General features: G+C 47.1%; 1 protein-coding gene across 1 annotated transcript; it reads right to left on the reverse strand.

The window, feature by feature from the left end:
- Nucleotides 1-10,288: 10,288 nt before the first annotated feature.
- On the reverse strand, nt 10,289-12,320 carry LOC124673647 (MEIOTIC F-BOX protein MOF-like). Its single transcript, XM_047209687.1, has 4 exons — nt 11,307-12,320; nt 10,689-10,844; nt 10,414-10,600; nt 10,289-10,293 (listed from the first exon to the last, which is right to left on the reverse strand). Exons 1-4 carry the CDS (start codon nt 12,318-12,320, stop codon nt 10,289-10,291), a joined length of 1,362 nt encoding a protein of 453 aa, XP_047065643.1.
- Nucleotides 12,321-15,732: the final 3,412 nt, after the last annotated feature.

Genomic DNA, 15,732 nt, shown 5'->3' on the forward strand with positions numbered 1-15,732 from the left:
TTTTTCTATGATAGATCTTATTTTTCTGCAAAATTTGATATATTATACTTATTTTTCTCAATTAGAATGATTTAGTTATGCTTTTTTGAAGACAGCCGTGAAGAAATAGAAAAAATCTATGCTGAACCGTCGGCACAGGTCTATAGTGAAAAAAAGGAAAAAAAAATATTGTGCCGACGGCCAGACTGGTCCTGTGCCGACGGTAAGAACTGTGCCGACGGTGGCCCAGCCTGTACCGACGACCAATTTAACGCCGACAGCCATCCTTGTCGCCGCGCTCCGGAGGCTCCTGTGCCGACGGCCCCGACATTTGGCCGTCGGCACATCGCCCGGCCGTTGGTGTACGACAATTCTCCCGTATTGACGCGGCGAGCACCTACCTTATCCACGCGCCTTCAATGCGCATCCGCGCGTCCACCGCCTCCCTTAAAACCACACCGGCGTGCACTTCTTTCCGTTCCTCGCCTTTCAACCCTAGCTGCCGCCGTCCAACCGCCGCGCAAACCACCCACGCACCCACCGACAATGGCGCACAACGACGAGGCCGGCGGCAGCAGCGACGGCGTGCTCCGCTCGTTGCATCTCAGCCTCACGGCCATTGCAGTACAAACTGCCGCACGGATGACACGTCTCCAACGGCGGCTTCGCCATGCCGCCGCCACAGACAGGAGCACAGACACGAGCCCTCGCGAGGGAACGGCGAAACCGGATGACGCCGACGGAGAGGAGCTTGCCGGCCAACGCCGTCGAAAGCCCGACCTTGCAGCGGTGTTTTGAAGATGAGCGCGCCGTACGTCGAGCTCGTGCGGGCGGCCGACCACTCGTGCAGTCGCTTCAACAACGCCGGCCGTCGTGCCTGGTGGTACGGCCGCGACGTCGACACCATGCTGCGCGAGTACGGCTACCGCCAGCGCGTCCGCTCATAAATTGTAGTGCTCGTTTACTGATTGGCAGTTCACAAAAGTATTAAAGTGGTACGTGGATAGTAGGATGCATCTGTCATTCCACGTGTATACATACATCAATATGATGACTGTACGTCATGTATGAATGCATACTGAATCTGAAGAACTGGGACACCAGTCGGAAGGAATGCTGCCTAATGGCTATGAACTAAACTCGGTTAAACTTTGATAAACTCAATGTGGGACGACGTGGATATAGATAAAACATACCTCCCTACATGTATCATATATAAATAGAAATCTGTCATTAGTATCAGACAATATCACTCTTGGCTACGCATATTACACTGAAGTTTTCTACATGTATCATATATAAATAGAAATATGTCATTAGTATCAGACAACATCACCCTTGGCTACCCATATTACACTGAAGTGCGCTCAGTTGGAGGAGTCGCCGTTGTTGCAGCCGTTGACTGTAACGTGGCTGATGTACGATGATGTTTGAACCGCAGACATAGCGAGATACATATTCAATGACACTGCAAGAGTCGGCGTCGGCGTCGCCAATGCCGCCTCGGATGCGTCCATAGGGGAGACGGTAGACGTCAATTATCGGGCGGTAATCAAACTTGCCATGACGATTTCTGCACCAGCAGTAGTCGCCGTAATGTTTGCACGAGTAGACGGTGTTAGCACGAACGTAAGGGGATAGCCGGGCGGGCAGCAAAACGGCGGGCGCCTTCCCCAAGCGGCCATGGCCGACAAACAAGGCGCGCTCACCGAGCCCATCCATGGGTAGAGTGGTTCTTGCCTCCAGGTCCACACTATGCACCTGGTAGCCTTCCCGGAGAGTGTTGAGACCGTCGTACGGGATCCGGTGGACTAGCATCAGCTCCCCGTCGTTGTCCACTAGCCTCGCGGTCCGATCGTACAACTTTATTATAGCACGATCGCCTAGCTCAGCCGCCACCACCAGCTGCGGCGTGTCTGTGCTGGTGTCCACCACCATGACCGCGTTCTCGGTGACGCAGTAGAAGCGGCCGGAGAACGACAAGGATGCAACGACCCCCGTGTTGATGGGGTAGTGGACGATCAGCCGCGTCCAATGCTTGTCGCCGGGCTTGGCGGTGACTAGCCAATACTGGTCGAAGTGGAGGGTTACGGTGGAGTCGTCGGCGAGACCGGCGCTATACACTCGACGAAACTTGATTGAATACCCGCTAAGTCGTCGCTCCAGGCTGCCCGTCAGCGTGGTTGCGTTGGGGAGGCTTGTAAGCTGCCGGGTGAGAGGGTTGAGGAGGCGGACGTCGTAGGTGCGCTTGTCACACAGCACGATGAGGCCACCGGAGGTGGAACCGAAAATGTACTGGTAGCGGAGCTCGGGAAGGTCCACCATGATGCGCTTCCCGGTCGAAATGTTCATGAATTCGCGGCGCTTCCGAAGGGCGCCCAAGGTTCGCGGGAGCATGATCCACCGCCGCGGGTGGAACCGGGGGTCCAGGCCGCCGTGCGTGTGCAGGACGCGGTGGATCGCCGCCACGAGCCGCATACCGCGCGGAAGCGGAGGTAGTCGGCGACGTCGATCGCCAGGACGTGCTCGGCGATCAGGCTCGCCGGTCCGGCAATCAGGTTCGCCCAGTCCCTCCTGCAACCCGAATATATAGCAGGTGAGATGAGAAACATCTTCTCGACACAGATCGAGGGGAGGGGAACATGAACTCGACGTACCAGTTGGAGTGGGCGGCGGTCGACCCGGAGTGCTCGCCTGGTGGGTCGGCGATTCGTGCACGCTTTTCTTGCCGGCAAGACGCCATGTTCGCCGGTAACTCGTGCGCCGTCGTGCGCCTTTGATCGGGTTGAATTCGCCTTTTTTCCCTTGAGATGGGTACGATCGTGGTTATCATTTTATGGGCCAGGTCCGTGATGCGACCGAGTTCCGCAGGAACTCCCCCGCAACTCGTACCGAACAAGAATACACGTGACGGAACATCGTTTAAATATTGACACTGGTTCTGGCCTTCTGGGCTATGAGTACTCAACAATATCCAATGTAAAATTGGGATTGCCTATGCATGATCTATGCAAATCAATTGTTTTCTTTTTCTTATTTGCATAGATATTTTTTACTGCATACATAAGAAATATTTAACAACTTCAAAGCTGTAATAACTTAAGAATAAATAGGTAACGTCGTACCAAATTGTGCGTCACTATTGTCCTACCATCCTACTTCGACCAGCACCCAAATGAAAGGAGAGAATTTGAGAATGAGGAAGACGCCGTCGAAAAATATTAAAAGTAGAAATTAGAGATGGGGCATTATCTTTACCTACTAATAAAAAAAGTAAGGTTCTCTTTTTTTTTTGTCCATTTTAAACTTGCCCCAATCCAACAACATTGTTGTTTGGTCAAGAGACAATGATCAGGAAGAAATTATCATGTTGTTTGGTCAAGAGACAATGATCAGGAATGAATTATGCTGCCAACGAGGGAGTAAATCAGATGATGGTCCATTGAGACGGATGACAAAAAGAAGATGACTACCAAATCTCTGGAAAGTACTACTACCTTCATCTAAAAATAGATGTTTACTTTTGTCTAGATACGAACAGTTAAGACAACTATTTTTTAGACAAAGGGAGTAATTTTATTAAAAACTTCACACATAGATCAGGTTCCCCACCCCTCCCAACACTAGCAAGGCAGGCGGTGGAGGGGAAACCGATCTATGAAGGAGGCGGAGGTGAAGGCAGTGCTAGGTTTAGGAGGATGCGGCTGTTCTGCTACGAACGAAGAGTTCAATCCATATATTCTAACATCATCTCATAGCACATATCTAAGGAAGAAACCAAACTTGATTATATATAATAATGTTAACTCGTCATACTAGAGAAAAAAAATCTTTACTTTAAGGGTTTCATATAGCCACACATAGTTTAGACTTCAGAGCTACACACACGAAGCACCAGAAACTCCATTCAAGTTCTGCAGCCATGGTTATGTGCCGCGTGAGAGAATATAACAGCAATCATCTGCATGGAAAACATTTTGACATTAAGATAGCTTTCCACTGTTCCAAATGCCATGGTAAAAAAAGATCAGAAGCCCTATAAAAGTAATGTGCTGCACGAAGATTTTACTTTCCCGTTTCAAAATACCTGGCATTTTTCACCTTATACAGTAAAATTCAGTTATTTTTTGCGAATATTTTCTTTCTTGTTGTTCAGTTTTGGTATATTTAGATGGTATCATTAGATTTTTCATAATAACCATCATTATAAAACTAAATTTCCATACCTTTCATAGATGTATTAGTAAACGAACTGAAAGTACAACTTTATAGAACGTGCACAAACCAAGATGCCAAATATTTTTAAATGTAGGTAGTTTCTTGTCCCTCAAATCTAAGTTAAGTACAAAGTGATGATTTCCATTATCAAATAAGACTTGTAAACCTTACAGGTTACAGTAAATGGATAGCTATGTAATCAGATCTAAGATCTTACCGCCCAAACTGCAGTTCCTACAAGGCATCCCATCCGCGTCTCAGGCCTAGGATTTGCCTGGTTGAAGTGTGAGGAAGAGAATAAGTTTGCATTGTATAAATTCAGATCTAGCTCCAAAAACAAACTCCAAGTTTAAACGGAAGCCTTATCATTTAACCATAATAGTAATAATGTAATACTCACCTTGCAAATATAACAACATTTTGTGGCTTTAGTACCATTTAACCAAAATAGTAATAATGTAAAACTTTTGCAAGATGCAGTAAGAATACATGACTCACAAGTTTGGCGAGTCGGACGGTGGTCGACAGATATCTTTTCCATGGCTATGCCATTAGCCCCAAAGAACTGTGCTAACACATGAACTCTTTCATCCTCCTTGGGACATTTTATCTTGACCACTGCAAGCTTTTTGCAAGCAAATGAAGTACCCTCTGGATTGATATTGTTTTCTATTTCCGTATGATTCTTGTTGCAGAACAAAATGAATGTCATGAAATAGGTCCAAACTAACTTATCACAGCTCAATATAAAAGCAGTAAAACAATGCTCTTACCATTTTAAGTTTAAGAAAAAGCCTCTCCAGATTTGGAGCATGCTGCAGGAATAAAACTAATGGATGCAAGTCAGCAGCCATACACCATTCACCAAGGGATAACGCCTTGAGGTTGCTAAAGATTGGGCACATTTCCAGTTCCCTGTTTAGAATCACCTTCACATGACACACATAAGTGGATTCGTTCAGTTCAAAAAAAGATAAATAACAAAGTGGACCTACAACCAATTGGACATTTGTGTGCAAGTGATTGTCTGCTTCTGGTTAAGTTGTGTAAGAAGATGATAAGGATACAACCTTGGAAAAGAAAAAAGGATAACAAAATGCTCCTGGCAAGATACTCATATTCCAATTGTTTGGCTTATACAATTTTATTACAAACAAGCTACAATTATTTCCCATAACTCATCAGGTCACTTGTAGTGATTGTGGGTATGTAGCCAGCTGTTGGTATTAGGGTGCAAAATGTGCACATAGCACATTGTATGTCCAGTAAATTTTTTTTTGTTGTTGTAAAGTACTGAATATTTCTGAAGAGGAAATAACCGACAGACCTATATTAGTTGAACAAATATAAAATATAACATACTGAAAGAGTGATATCAGTAACATATTCATATACATACCTCTCCGGCATCAGCTATCAGCTTCAAACTTGTAGCATTTGAAAGGCTGCAGATAACATTTTGGCCACCTAAAACATTAGCACCATAGAATCCTTCACTGGACCTCAAGTCGTTATCAGCATCGCTATCACAGTTATCATCATTTGAGTCACTGTCATCGCACTCAGATACATCTGGCTTGACATCTTTGTACTTGTATTCAAACTTATCATGCAAGAAAGAGTCATTGAGCACGATGGTGCCCCTGGCCAGAGACTCCATGTTTTCAAACGAAGGAGCACGATGGTACGGACTGACACAGCGAAGCGATACGAGGTTAGGAGCAGCGACGGAGAGGTCCTCAATGATCCTGCACTCGACGATGGTCAAACTAGTAAGTGAGGCAGACGATATCTGGGGGCCATCCAGGCAGCACTTGCTGAGCTCCAGGACTTCCAAAGAAGGGCACTGAGAAGAGAGCTGCCTTAAGGTCTTGTCATGCAACGTTGCGCCCGATAGGTGGAGGTGTTTGAGGCGGCATGAGATGATGGGCACGCTATCGAGGTCGGAGAAGGCCCTGTCCCTTGGATGCTGGGCAAGGTGGATAGACCGAGCCCCGGTGTTTACGGCAACGCGGATCCACATCTCGACGTCCGCGGAGGAGTAATCCTCCTCGTTGTCGTAGTAGTAGTCTTTGGGTCTGTAGGAGTAGTCCGGGGCGTAACGGGTGGGGCTGGACAGGAGCCGGAGCGTGTCCAGCGGCGCGGATACGTCCCGCAGGAGCAGGAAGTGGTTGGCGAACCTGGCGAGTTGCCTGGGGAGCCGGCCGTGACGGGCTCTGCACCAGACCCGGAGGTCGATGCAGGGCGCGGAAGCCCAGAGGTTGCGCCAGCGGCGCGAGAGCACGCAGGTGCGGGCCACCTCCCATGACCTCAGGAACGAGGTGACCTTGTGGAGGAGCTCGTCCGGGAGGGCGCTGAGACGGTCATCGGCGGCGGCGGTAGCAGGTCCCTCGACGGCATCGACTTTGGTTTTCTTGCGGGACATTTCGTCGAACAGGTAGCCCGCGCTTCCGCTAGCAGATTCTCTACGAAGAAATTACTACTACTCGGGAAGTTAGCATCACATTGCAGGTGAAGAACGCGCGCGACGGGAGGAATGGATGGACCTGCACGAGGATCGGTTGAAGTTGCGGTTATTTTCTCGCCGCTTCAAGTACAATCCCGCCGAGACGGCGGCGGCGGCGGATACATTGGGCATAATTGTTACCTCGACGGTGATCTCGCCCAGCGTCAGAGCGTCCAGCCGAATCCGGTAGGGTTAGTTGGCGTAAAAGGGTTGGCGGCGGAGGCCCAAGAAGATGGTGCGGTTTTTTTTTTTTTTTTTTTTTGAGATGATGTTTGCCTCGCGGTTTCGCGGGTGGGCCGGTGATTTTTTTGTGGGGGTTCGTCATGAAGTACTTGGAAACCACTTGAGGCAGGATTGGATACCTACACCGGCTTCAAAGATAACTGAGCTCTACCTAATACTACTCCTACTTCAGAAAATTAACTAGGCGATTGCTTCAACATTCTTCATAGTTCGTTAGAGCATCAAACGGGCCGAAACTAGAAAATAACCATTAATTTGCGGGTTTAGTTTAGAAAAGTTGCCGGTAAGTTGTAAACGTGCTAGTCTGAATAAAAAACATTAAGAGCCGCATAAAAGTTCGCTAGTCAGCTCGTAATAGTACAGATTGAAAGGCCGAACTAGGGCAGCCATGGGGATGGATGTGGTGTCCGGCACAGATCAAACCGGGAAGCGGTATTGGCAACGCATCGAAGATAAGTTTCATAAACTCATGCCTCGTGTACGCCAACTAGTGGATCACATATATCGATCCCTCCAAGGCCGATGGGGCGTGATCGTCGAATCCTCCTAGTGGCGTAACTATCGACGAATATGTGAGTCCATTTTACATCTCATGTATGTCAACTATTGTTTGGTTATACTAACTTGGTGATTTCATCCATGTTTTGTATTTTAGGACCGCTTTACGGATGCTAGGTATAAAGACATGATTGACACCAAGGGCAAACACTTCACATTCAAACATCGCTTTTATGTGCTCCAACACCTTCCCAAGTGACAATTGAGGGATCAAGAAACAACACCTAAGAAATGGTAAATGGTTAACATGGATGATAGTGAGGATGAGAATGATGGAAGAAACAATGGCAATCCCAAGGGAAGCAAGAAGGCCAAAGAGAGGATGAAGCTTAAGGCAGAGGTATCATTGTTGAGGGACAAATTCAACCAAATGATGAAGTCGAATGAGGCAATGATGATGAAGACATTGGAGGCAAATCTTGTGATTACCGAGAAGAAGAGAGAGGTGAAGCTTGCAAAGGTGAAGCCACACGAGAAGAAACAAGGCGCAAGGCCAAGTTGGAGGAGACGGAGATCAATGTGAAAAAGCCAAAGCAATGAAGGAGCTATTGGCCGAAGAGAGGGAGATCATGATGATGTCCACAAAGGACATGAATGAGCACCAATTGGAGTGGTGGAAGGATTCCACGGTAGAGATCATGAAGAGAAGAAGGCTAGCTCGTCAAGTGGCATGGGGTGGTGCATCAGCTACTCATGCCTCATGGAGGTGGTGGCGATGAAGGTGGCGATGGTGGTGGCGATGAAGGTGTCTCCGTTTGATTTGGGTGACGAGGTGCACCAGCTATTTGCTATGAACTATTCTCGATTTTCTTTGAACTTATCGCGGCGATTTGATGTAGAACTATGAACTATGCTTTGATTATTTGCATTTGGAATTTTGTGATATTGAACTTGCATATAGAACTATGAACTATGCATCGATTATTTGCATTTGGAATTTTGCATATTGAACTTGCATATGAAATCTATGAGAAATCCTGGCCGCGTTTACAACTGTTAAAGATGCTCTTACACCAATCCAAAGTTCCATACTCCAACGGGAACGGTAGCAACGGTTTGCGAATGAGGGAGCATGCTTAATTATGTGTTCGCCTTTACAGCCCGAGACAATTTTACTTAGCTCGTATACTAATTACAACATATGTCTGATGTTCTGCGAGCGCATCCTTTGCGGAATGTGCTTTCTATTAAATGTACCCATGTAATTCAAACAACTCATGCAAAAAAGGATTAACCAAATTCATACACTTTATGATCATATACTAGCACTTTAATAGTTTTATCGGTAGGTTTAAATTGTTTGTCCATAGATAGGAGTACTGGACATTTTGCATGTCCATGGACCCATGATGACAATTATGGTCCGTCTAAGACAATGGAGTGCATAGCTGAAACAATGGGTTACTTAGAGGTTAAAAAAACACGAAAGAAAAGGCTATAAGACCACCGTGCACCTAACATGGCCCACAGCCTGGAGCGATTAAGCTTAACTCTGCTGGTGCGATCAGAGAAGAACTAGGGGTGGCGGGAGGTGGTGGTGTAGCTCGTGATGAGAGAGTTATTAGTGCATAACTGATCCTCTCACCATCGAGGCTTTGGCTTTCCAAGATGCAGTAGTATTTGCTACTCAGCAAGGTTACAACAAAATCATCTGTGAATCCGACTGTGAAGAGTTGGTTCGGTTGTGGAAGGGGAGATCAGATCAGAGATCCTGGATAGCTCCTATCATCAACGAGGTGGAAGAGTTATGTTCTTCTTTTGAGTCTTTCGATTTTTGTTTTGCTAGGCGTGCGGCGAATGTAACGGCTCATGAATGTAAGTGTTATGCGTGTGAGCATGTAATAGATTCAGTTTGGCTAGATTTTAGTCCAGAGTTTCTCAAAATTAGCCTACAGGCTGACTGTAAGGACTTGGTTTTGTGTTAATAAAAAGTGTGGTTCCCCTCAAAAAAATAAATTAACCTCCAAACTTTTATACTCCCATGGTAACATCATTTTCATAGTACTTGTCTAAGTACGAAATTAATGTTGACTATATATAATAATGTTAACTCGTCACACGAGAAAAACAATCTTGACTTTTTATGGGTTTCATGTAGCCACACGGCCCACGCATGGTTCAGACTTCAGAGATACGCACAAGAAGCATCAGCAGCTCTGTTTAATTCTGCAGCCATGATCTGTGCCGTGTGAGAGAATCATCTGCATGGACTAACATTTTGTCATTAAGATAGCCTTCCACTGTTCAAAATTCTAAGGTACACAAGAAATGATCAGAAGCCCTATATAACTTCCCCATTTCAAAATACCCTGGCATTTTTTACCTTGAGCAGTCCAATTTAGTTTTATTTTATCAATAATTTATTTGTACTTGTTCAGTTTGGGTTTTCTCGCAAAAAAAAAAAGTTTGGGTTTAATCAAATTGTACTGAAAGGTTTGTCATAACAGACATTCTTGTCAAATTACATTTCCATAGCATTTGTAGATGTATTAGTAAAAAAAGGGAAAACTATAACTTTAGACAACATGCTGACAAAGATACCAAATATTTTGACATGATGGTAGTTTCTTGTTCCTCAAATCTGTGTTAAGTACAAAGTGATGATTTACATCATAAGATAGGACTTGTAATCCTTACAGTAAATAAAAAAGCTATGTAATCAGATGTAAGATCTTACCGCCAAAACTGCAGGTCCTACTAATCAGCCCATCTGCATCTTAGGGCCAAGGATTTGCCTGGTTGAAGTGTGAGGAAGCGAATAAGTTTACACTGTATAAATTCTGATCAAGCTCCAAAAACAAACTGACTCACATTGCAAATATAACAACATTTTGTGGCTTTAGTGTCATTTAACCAAAATAATAATAATGAAAGACTTGTGTGAGATAAGGTAAGAATACATGGCTCACAAGTTTGGCGAGTCGGACGGTGATAGATAGATATCTTTTCCATGGCTATGCCATTAGCCACGAAGAAATGTGCTAACACATGAACTCTTTCATCATCCTTGGGACATTTTATCTTGACCGTTGCAAGGTTTTTGCAAACAAATGATCTACCCTCTGGTTTGATACCGTCTTCTATTTCCTCATGATCCTTGTCGCAGAAGAAAATAAATGTCATGAAATAGGTCAAAACTAAATTATCACAGCTCAATATAAAGGTAGTATAAGAATGCCCATACCACTTTAAGTTTAAGAAAAAGCCTCTCCAGATTTGGAGCATGCTGCAGGATCAAGACTAATGGACGGAAGTCATCAGCCATACACCATTCACCAAGGGTTAACACCTTCAGGTTGCTAAAAATTGGGCACATTTCCATTTCCCTATTCAGAATCAACTTCATATGGTACACAGAAGTGAATTTATTCAGTCCAAGGAAAAGAATAATAACATAGTTAACGTACAAGCAATTAGACATTTGTTTGGAAATGAATGTTTGCTTCTGGTTAAGTTGCTAAGAGGATGATATCGTTAGACTGTAGACATGGTGATAAGGATACAACATTGGAAAAGAAAAATGATAACAAAAATGCTCCTGGCAAGCTACTCATATTACATGCACTTTGGTTATACAATCTTATTATATATTACGATAAAGCTAGAATTATTTCCCATAACTTAGCAGGTCATTTGTTGTGATGAGTATGTAACCAGCTGTTGGTATTAGAGTGGAAAAAAAAAATGCCCAAAATGTGCACATAGCACATTGGATGTCCAGTAAAAAAGGATTTTGTGAAGTACAATTTTTTTCTGCAAATAAAATAACCGACAAATATCAGCAACAGATTCATATTTGTACCTCTCCGACATCAGCTATCAGCTCCAAACTGGTAGCATTTGAAAGGCTGTGGATAACATTTTGGCCACCTAAAACTTCATCATCATAGAATTCTTCACTCAAGTTGCTATCAGCATCACTATCATCATTTGATTCACGGTCACTGCCGCTGTCACACTCAAATACTTCTGGATCGGGTTCTATGTACCTGTCTTCAAACTTATCATGCAAGAAAGAGTCCTTAAGCGTGATGGTGGCCGTGGCCAGAGACCCCATGTTTTCGAATGAGGGAGCATGGTGGTACGGATTGACACAGCGCAGCGATACGAGGTTTGGAGCAGCGATGGAGAGTTCTGTCCTGATCCTGCAGTCGACCATGGTCAAAGTGATAAGTGAGGCAGATGATATCTGGGGGCCATCCAAGTGGCACTCCTTGAGCTCCAGGATTTCCAAAGAAGGGCACTGAGAAGAGAGCTGCCTTAGTGTCCTGTCGTACAACATTGTACCCGATAGGTGCAGGTGTTTGAGGTGGCGGGAGATGAGGGGCACAGACTCGAGGTCAGATAAGTCATCCTGCCTTGGATGTTGACTAAGCTGGATAAAGCGAGCCCCGCGGTTTATGGCAGCACGGATCCACATGTCGACATCCGTAGAGCAGTAATCCTCCCCGTCCTCGTCGTATTTGGGGCTGTACGGGAGGGTAGGAGTACCGTTAAGGTCGGCGGTGGACAGGAGCCGGAGCGTGTGCAGCGGCGCGGACACCTCGCGCAGGAGCAAGAAGTGGTTGGCGAACCTGGTGAGTCGCAGAGGGAGCCGGCGGTGACGGTGTTTGCAACAGACCCGGAGGTCGACGCAGGGCGCGGAAGCCCAGAGGTTGCGCCAGCGGCGCGAGAGCACGCAGGTGCGAGCCACCTCCCACGCCCTCAGGAACGACATGACCTTGTGGAGGAGGTCGTCCGGGAGGGCACTAAGACGATCATCGGCAGCGGCGGCATCTCCGTCAACAGTGTCAACTTTTATTTTCTTGCGGGACATTCCGTCGAACAGATAGCCTGCGCTATGGCTTTAGATGGTCGCAGCTAATATGCTATGAAGAAATTACTCGGGAAGTTTGCATCACATTGCAGACGAAGAAAGCGATGGGAGGAATGGATCGGACCTGCACGAGGATCAGACGAAGTTGCGGTGAGTTCTTCCCCTTCAAGTACAATCGCCCGATTACGGTGCTCCAGGAGTAAATTGCGAGGAAAGTAATAACTTCAGGAAACAACAAACCTCGACTGTGATCTCTCTCCGCGTCCAGCCGAATCAGGTAGGGTTAAGAGGATGGCGGCGGGGATCAAAGCAGAGAGAAGAGGCGGAGATGATGCAGCTGCGCGGTTGGTTTGGAGGTCTGAACAAGAATGCCTCGATCTGAAACTTCCGATGTTAGGGCATGTACTGTGCAAGCCACACGATTGGCCGTTCCTCAGAAATAAACCACAATATGTCGCTTCCAGCGAGTCTATAATTCCTGTCTCACCATTCAAAAAGATTTTCCAAGCCCAGGTAGACTGTGGCCCATGTACACAGCGGCCAACCCGATCAGATTCAGCTAACGACGGGAACATTTCGCTAGAGAAAAAAGAAGACCGCACGGGAACCTAGTCCATGTTTGCCGGCGCCCTCCATCCATTAAAGTTGTTTAAGATTTGTTAAAATTTAGATATACTTAGTTCATGTTAAATTTGATGTAGTACCTTCTTTTCATGGATTTTTTAAAAACGATTTAGTAAAAAAAATTAGGATCATGTTGAGCGTTCCTCGGGGATCGGAAACCCTGATCCCCCACCTCCAGCGATCAACACGTGTCCTCCCGAGACCACGAACGCACATGGAAAACTCCCATACCTAGCCGGAAAAGAAAGGAAAAACCGAATCAGCTCCGCGTCCTCCCTCGAAGCAAACATATGCTCCACGACCCCGTCTCCATGGGTGTAGTCAGCTTGGCCCCTGACTGGCGTCCAACTCCGGTGAGGTCTACCTCCAGTCCTCCACGCCCCTCGCAGCAGATGGCTCGCGTGGCCGTAGCATTAATCGTCCAACCATGGTAGCAATCACCGTCCACCACTCTAGCATCGCCCCACCGTCGTTGGAGAAGACCGCCAGAAAACTTTAAGAATCTTGGTCTCCCGCGGGTAGCACCGACGACCGTCGGTGGTAGCACTACCCACAAAAGCTGGCAACATACTTCGAAATCGATGGCAGTACCGATGTTGATGGACAGTACTGTTATCACCGGAATTTGACCAAGTCAGAGGTGGACCGCGATCAAGATGGGTTTAAAGATTATATACGGAAGAAATACGTGAATCGGCCTTCTATACCAAGTTGGGCTAAATTGCCCGTGTATCTGTAACATATTAGATCGCATCTTAGTTTAGAAGTTAGAGTTTTACCCGTGCACGGTTAGGTGCACGCCTAAATTAGAAAGTCCCCGGACTATAAATATGTATCTAGGGTTTATGGAATAAACAACAACCAACGTTCAACACAACAAATCTCGGCGCATCGCCAACTCCTTCGTCTCGAGGGTTTCTCCGGTAGCACCATGCTGCCTAGATCGCATCTTGCGATCTAGGCAGCAGAAGCCTATCCACGTTGTTCATGCGTTGCTCGTGCTGAAGCCTTTTTGATGGCGAGCAACGTAGTTATCTTAGATGTATTAGGGTTAGCATTGCTCTTAGTATCATATGCTGTTGTAGTGCAACCCTTATGCATCTAGCCGCCCTTACACCTATCTTAGGTGTAGGGGCGGCACCCCGCTTGATCATTGTTTAGTAGATCCGATCCGTTACGGTTGCTCCTTGTTTCTTCAAGGATTAGTTTAATATCCGCAATAGTTAGGCCTTACAAAGGGTTGGAGGATCCAGCGGCGTGTAGGGTGTAGTTTGCTAGCCCTAGACGAGGATGTTCCGAGGATCAACCTCGTGTTGGTTTTTAGGCCCTGTCTAGGATCGGCTTACGATCACCGTACGCGAGCGCGAGGCCCAGTCGTGAGTAGGATGATCCGATTATGTGGTGAAAACCCTAAATCGTCGTAGATCGCATTAGCTTTATCTTGATCAAGCAGGACCACCATATATTCGGACACCTTGTTCGAATCATGGGTGGATCGGCTCTTTGAGCCGATTCACGAGATAACCCGAGAGCCGATCGAGGCTCGTATTTAACGTTTACGTGTGTGCCCCGCAGAAACTAAGCGAGGCATCATCCAACACCTTCCCGACCGGGTATAGGTCAGGTGGCACGCCCTTGCGACGGCATCGGGCGTGTGACCGAAGGCTTTGCGGGCCGTCGCTCCGAGGGACCGGGGCCAGCCGCAGCCCTAGTTGTTCCCGGCTCTACGGTGCTGCCGGTCGTTGCTCGACGGTGGGTTTCGACCACAACACATTCTGGCACGCCCGGTGGGACCATCTTCGACATCCACCGCATCGCCATCTACATCCGAGATGGCGGAAAGCACTCCGGTTAAGTACGAGGACCTGACTGACGAGCTCAAGAAGAAGCATGACGAGATCAAGGCAGTCCTCGAAGCCGACCTCATCGGCTCTTTCCACAGAACCCGCTCCCATGGCATTAGGTGGAAGGGGTTCTCACCTGAAGGCGCGCTCGATGGAGTGGACCTGTCCACCCCGTCAGAAGAACGCACCAGGTCGCTGCGTCGAGAGATCAACTTCATGGTGGCTCATTCGCTGCACCGCCATTCCGAGAGCCCGGTGAACACTTTGGAGCGTGTCGCTCTTCGCGTGATCCAGGAAATCATGAGCCACCGGTACTCTCCGTCGGGACCGGCGCCGGGGACATACCAAGGGGAGATGCCACTCCACTCCCGTCCACCGCTGCCGTTCGCGTTGGCAGCGCCCGAAGTGCCGAGCTCATCGGCCTACGTCGTCTACAAGATTGGTGGTGACCCAAGTGACTACCAATTCCTACATGAGGCGCCCAAGGAGATCCCGCACGGATACACGTGCGCATACGTGCCAGACTGCAGTAACTGGGCACTCGCGAACCAGGCTGCGACAGCAGGGGCCTCTGGAACAGCAGGAGGAACGTCGGGAGTGGATCTTGAGAAGCAAACGTGGATAGCTAAGTATGCCACTCCAACAAACCTCCAGAGCTCAGCTCCTGCAGTTGGCTCAGAACTAGAAAAGCAAGCATGGTTGGCCAAGTATGCCACCCCGGCGAATCTTCAAGGTCCAACGCCTTCGGCCATCACCGCGGATGAGATTTGTACGATCCTAAAAGACCAGTTCGGCATGATGCCGAAAAGAAGGACAATCGGCTATACCAAGCCGTACCCCAACGAGTACGAATTGATTCCGCTACCTCCCAAATATCGGCTCCCTGACTTTACAAAGTTTAGTGGATCGGATGGTTCCAGCTCCATCAAGCATGTGAGCCGATA

This window comes from Lolium rigidum, chromosome 7, assembly GCF_022539505.1.
Source record: "Lolium rigidum isolate FL_2022 chromosome 7, APGP_CSIRO_Lrig_0.1, whole genome shotgun sequence".
In the NCBI taxonomy this organism is placed as follows: domain Eukaryota; kingdom Viridiplantae; phylum Streptophyta; class Magnoliopsida; order Poales; family Poaceae; genus Lolium; species Lolium rigidum.

Bases quoted from the DNA above. Each gene is read 5' to 3' on its own strand.
- LOC124673647 (XM_047209687.1), bottom strand. From the start codon at position 12,320: ATGTCCCGCAAGAAAATAAAAGTTGACACTGTTGACGGAGATGCCGCC. The intron at 10,845-11,306 runs GTACAAATATGA...TACCATATGAAG, and splicing joins TGATAGCTGATGTCGGAGAG to TTGATTCTGAATAGGGAAAT. The intron at 10,601-10,688 runs GTATGGGCATTC...TTCTGCGACAAG, and splicing joins TTTTTCTTAAACTTAAAGTG to GATCATGAGGAAATAGAAGA.